This window comes from Monopterus albus, unplaced genomic scaffold, assembly GCF_001952655.1.
Source record: "Monopterus albus unplaced genomic scaffold, M_albus_1.0 scaffold17.1, whole genome shotgun sequence".
In the NCBI taxonomy this organism is placed as follows: domain Eukaryota; kingdom Metazoa; phylum Chordata; class Actinopteri; order Synbranchiformes; family Synbranchidae; genus Monopterus; species Monopterus albus.
The window spans coordinates 2339755-2345754 of NW_018127897.1; the positions used below are offsets into that span (position 1 = coordinate 2339755).

Below are 6000 nucleotides of genomic sequence, written 5' to 3' on the forward strand. Positions count from 1 at the left end.
GTCCTGGGGGTTTCTTCCCTAGTGCCTGTGTCTCCACTCTGCCATACAAAACCAGATTGGATTCGCTTAACCTTTCCAGGACTTTGATCAAATGAGCTCACACAGCAATAACATTTACATTGACCCCCCAACCCTCCTCCACCAGACACACATACAACCCTTCTCGCGCTTCTCTTTTTTCTGTCTCCCTCTCTCTGTCTCTCTTTCTCTACAGATTTTCCGGAAAGCTCACTACTGATCACTCCCTCCACAACCCCTGCTGCGCACCCACCCCTCCACATGCTAGGTCAATAACCTAATCAGCTATCGATGGCAATGGGGCCAGACTGTGCATGATTGCAGTGCAACCCACTTCAGCAGTCCAGATTGTTTCCAAAGGCTGTTATTTAAGTGAGGGAAGAAGATGAAACAGTTACCAAGTACATCCCTGCACACGCACACACCTCCATTATAAATCTGAGGAGGTAAATTCTGTCACACAATAAGAAAAAACAGAGTGTGTGCACTGTGCATATGTCTGTGTGTGTGTGTGTCCAAACTGCTAGAAAACAGGGAGTGACAGGCTGGGTGAATGGAGTAAAGAAAGACATGGCCCTTTTACCACTTCCTGTTTTGTACATCTTGAAGTATACAAATGCATTCAGCTGAGTGGATCCCATTTATTATGGAAGCAAATTAATTTCCTTGATATGTGTTGAAAAGATTTCCATCTACAAGGCTCATTTTGCTGTCAAATGAGGGAGAAATTGTGAGAAAGAGACAGAGATATGGTGAGGTAGTGGGAGTGAAAGAAAGACAGAACAAGAGAGTGAAAGAACATAGAGAGAGAGAGAGAGAGAGAGAGCGCATTGAATTTGCATCTGCTGCTGCTTTTGAAGTTGTGAGTTGAGCAGCCACAGAAGTCAGGAAAGTGACAAATTAGGGAAAAGGCTGTACTATGCAAGCAGAGCTGCTAAATCAATTAAAGTCATGCCGAGTGCATACATTAACATCAATGGTACACACATACATACACACACTTGCACAAACACACGCAGAGGACAGGACAAAAAAAAAAGAGGGAAATGTGCTCATGGGCTCATCGCTGTCGCTTCTCCCCCACAGTAAAAAAAGGAAAGATAAAAAAAAAAAAAAAAAAAAACTGTACTTAAAATATTCAGCATAAAGCCAGGAGTCTCGGTCTATTGTCAGTCAGATGGAAACTATTCACTGTTGTTAGTTTAAGGAAATGTCACTATTGTATGATAGCCATGATAGGAGACTCCAGAGGGAACATAAGGCTGCGAGACAGGCAGGTCTAAATGGACTTCAGCACCCTGGCTCACAGGGGAATGTAAAACCTTTAAGTTAATGTCCTTCTTTCATCCTTCAGAAACAACCTTTAACTTATATACACTACACACACATTCACACATCATAGTTTGGTTGTACATACACGTACACACACCCACACTTGAAGTTTAGTCGGCAGCGTGCCTCTTTGTTTCTATCAAGGAACCACATGAATTCATGAGGTACAAAAAAGAGGCCAGTAAGCGAGTGGACTTGTTTTGTTTCGGCTCTTTCTTTATTTATTTATGTATTTTATCAGAATGTCATTCAAATGGAAGGATGAGTATTTGCATGACAACAGGATGAGGAGCAGAAAGGCAGCCCCAGGGAGAGGCCGTATCCATAAACAGGAGCTAGTCCCCCATATTGCAATATTCTTCATACAGACTAACAAATGCATACATAGCCCAGCACATCCTGCAACACTGTGTGCTAAATATGACAATAAAGAGAGGAAGTCTGGCTGTTTGTATTGCTATTTTAGCAGGATAAAACAATAGGCAGTTTTATTGCTACAGCACAGTGTATAAAACAACACAGTGCCATTTTATAAGCCCTATTTAAAGAGACATATATTTGTAATTTCATAACACCCATGGTGATATCAAATTTGACAAAAATAATTCTGTATTAAAATATACTCAGCAGGCAAGAACAGAAAAGTCTAAATAAATAAATGGCAAACAGCATCCGCACACAGCAGCTCACTTATATTTCACTAAATCACACTATGCTGTCAATTTGCGGCTTCAAAATGTAAAATATATGCAATAAAGGAATGTAGAGGGGAACCCACATAATTTAAATAAGTCAAAGTAATTTAGAGAAATGTGTTTTAATCTAACTGCAGAAAAGCCACAGCTATCACAACAGAAAAATCTATAAGTCACATCTGTAAAGTGCTTTTCATCAGCGTATCACAGGTCAATACATGTATGTAAATAATGCTTGCCAGAGCAATAATGTTGTCTTTCATCACAATAGTGAATCATTACATTTATGAGCTCACCACTGTATTATTTTTTGCATATGCTCAATATGCATTTTTGCAAAAGACATACTGGCTTTTGTATGATTTGACATTTGAAATTAGTTACTGTATGTTAAGGATTTAGACAAGTTAGTGTTATGTTAGTGATTTGAGATGCACATGTATAAAACATTCTACATACAATTTCATTTTGTTTGTTCAGATATACAGTATATTAAAATATTCTTATTTTTTAAATGATCTTATTTTATTGATTTAACAAAATATGATTCACATTTGATTTGCTGTACTGTTTAAAGGCTGACGCTAAGTTACCACTGCATGACAGAAATCCACACATGAACACAGACATACACACTAACACACAGTGGATATAGTTTTCTTGTCCATTAGAGACAACATAGAGAGAAAGACCTCACATTTCACTGATGCCCTTTCCTAAATACAGGTCCAAATCACACACTTCATCTGGACCCGGAGGTGGGGCTCTAGATGAGTTTAGCCCCAGTCTACTACCCCCACACACCCGCCCTCTGCCAGGCTGTTCCACGGTGTGAGAGAGGGAGAGAGAGAGACTATGACTAGTGCTGAACAGCGTCGGCAGCAGCAGTACTATTCTCCTCCAGCCCCTGTCTTTATCCCCGCCTGAGCATTAGATGTGATTACTGCTCAGCACTCGACACTGACAGAGACAGAGAGCTCCCAGAGACAGCAGGAGTGGATGAGAGACATACAGAGACAGAGAGGGGGAGAGAGAGAGTGAGGAGCAGAGAGGAAAAGAGGAGCACAGCTCTTTCGTTCTCTCCACTGCTGCTACAGTGATACAAGAGTGCCCCCTGCTGCTTTTGGTGTCTGCATGTCTGCAACACACACCAACAAACATAAGCACACCACACACTTCGAAACCTTGTGAGGGACTGTGTGTGACCTGTAGAGAGAAAATGCAGAACCAAGCATCTATGCATCTATGCTTGGTTCTGCATTTGCACTGCATTTGGTTTATGTCCTGTACATCAACAACTAATGTGTGCATGTGTGTGTCGACAGCAGATATGTAGAGTACAGAGCTGTGACTAAGGTGACTTAATTACAACTCTGACAATGCTTAGTGTTTCTTTTCTAACTAATAGCTCTCCAATAAAACGTCTCTGAAGCTACAATTAAACACATGACAAATCCTTAATAATGCCCTGTGGTGAAACGTTGGACAATCTACCATGTAACTATAACCTCTAGAGTCCTGAGCTTTGGAAACCCAAGCTGTGCGGTCCTCATATGAGGACGCAGGGACTCTAGAGGTTAAACACACCCTCCCTAGTGAAGAGCATTATTGGACAGTAGATCACTTGTGTAGTTGGGTAAGAAGCACAAGCATGCTGAGCACTGAGAAAAATGACAGGCTGACTGTAGTAGTAATGAAGTTGCTCAAATTTCTGAGAAAGGATAAAAGTGTTTTTATTCTCATCATCAATAATAATAATGATAAATGTATACAATGTAGAGGCAATTATTATTATTGTTAATAATAGTAATAATAATAATAATAATAATAATAATTGCCTCTACATTGTATACATTTATTATTATTATTATTATTATTGACAATAATAATAATTGCCTCTACATTGTATACATTTATTATTATTATTATTATTATTATTATTATTGTCAATAATAATAATAATAATAATAATAAATGTATACAATGTAGAGGCATTATTACTATTATCATTCATTCCACACTTAAAAATCTTATAATTATAATAGTAATATTTTTGAAGATTGATGTTTCTATTGTGAAAATATTAGATATTACCCTTCGTAATATTAATATTATTATTATAAGAATTATATATTTTTTATAGTGACACACACAAGCTGAGAAAGCAGCAGCCGGTCTGAGTGATCTTACCATGGTCTCCATGAGCTTCCAGTCCTTCTCCAGCTGCTCCATCGGTCTGGTCCACCAGCTGCAGAAGCGGGCGTAGCGTTGGCCCTGAAACCAGTACTGCCGCAGCCACTCAAACTCCACCTGTGCACACGGACATGCACAGAAAATAATAATAACCACCTTTATTTGGCCAAGTATGTTACACACAAGGAATTTGTTTCCAGAACTGAGGCAGTCATCTGCGGTGTCAACTCAACCAATGGCTCTAACCGTTGGGGGCAACTTGGGGATTCAGTGTCATTTTTTTAAACAATTAACAAAAGCATTAGATCATACAGGATAATATTTGATTTAATGCAGAGGAAAAGCATTTTTATATATTACTCTAGGTTTTGAAATTATCAGATGAAACTAATATTCACACAGGTTTAAATAAAGCTACACTGAGAAAAGGTTTTGACAGTTTTATTCCAAAAAAGGATCTACCAACTTCAAACAGGTATCCAGTAAAATTACACACACACACTCTATACAATGATCATACTTACCAACACACACACATACACACCTTCCATACACACCTGAAAACTCCTCCCTCCTTCTCCTTCTCTCCCAACCCCTCGCTCTTACTGGTGGTGACAGTCTCAGCTCCCCTCTCCACCGCTGGGAGTGTTTTTGTTTCCTGTTCTTTTGAAGTGCTGATTTAATCCTCGCAAGGATGCTTCATGTAGCCAAGTGTAGCCTATCTTTTCCTAAGTGTGTTTTTCTGTGTGCATCTTTGAGCATTTGTACCTGTATGTGTATCAGTGTGTTTGCACCTTTGCAAATATCTGTCTACACCGGTGTGCACATGGCTTTGTTAACGCCTGTGCCAATGTGAGTGTGTATGTCAAAGACTGCCACTAACGTAAATGCAAGACACTGTGAGTTGCCCTCCCCCAAAACACCCTACAAAGCATCATCTACCCAAAACAATGCAAGCTCCATTTCATTTTGACGCAGACGACTGTACAACACAAAGCGCAGTTGCATACAAGGAGTCACATATCAAATGGACCTGAAAACATTATTGTTCATTTCCTGAAAAGTATTTTGTTTACCGTTCTTCAAACAGAGCATTAGCCGATGTATACAGCAGATACGTTTTAGAGCTGTGGACTCAAAAAGAGTCACCCAGTTTTAGCATATTAGTTCTACCCAAAAGCTCTCATGACTCATGAGGTCTCACAAGGTCTCAAAGAGGCAATACAAATAATTTCCTGTATTCTCTATTCATCTCTTGCTCTGTTCATGTAGCACAATTTTTTCAATGAGCCAGTCATCAATTCTCATCTAACCCTGTCTCCAACTAATTATGTTCAAACACAACAAACGTGCACTAGCTTCCACTAGCTCTGCATGAAAAAATGCAGCGTTCTCATTCCACTAGTGTATGGGGATGTGAACTACAGTAAAACAACCCATGCTCATCCAGCAAAACGGTTCAACCTGGTTCATCTTTAACAGCAACCTGACATCATCCAGCAAGGCACTGCGGTGGCAAGCGTACTGTATGTTCCTGCTCGATCATTTTGTACCATGAACACTGTATTTGTACCTCGTGATCATGGTTAAGTACAGTAAGATAAAATAGTTGCAGCTGTGAAAATGAATTGTCAAATTATTCCTCATAGTATTATAAACTATTGTAGTATTTTGGCATCTGAAAAAACCCAAAACGTATGAATCTGTTACTCAAACTGGTCTTCCTAGCTCTCACCAGTATCTGAAGAAACGCATCTCACCA

General features: G+C 39.4%; 1 protein-coding gene across 6 annotated transcripts in view; it reads right to left on the minus strand.

Annotated features, from left to right (window-relative positions):
- The window catches only part of fto (FTO alpha-ketoglutarate dependent dioxygenase), a 131824-nt gene that overhangs the window by 85489 nt on the left and 40335 nt on the right, over positions 1–6000 (minus strand). For all 6 annotated transcript variants that reach the window (XM_020592459.1, XM_020592462.1, XM_020592463.1 and 3 more), the window contains exon 7: positions 4236–4355. In XM_020592459.1, coding sequence (XP_020448115.1) covers positions 4236–4355 — 120 coding nt within the window. The remainder of the gene's footprint in view (positions 1–4235; positions 4356–6000) is intronic.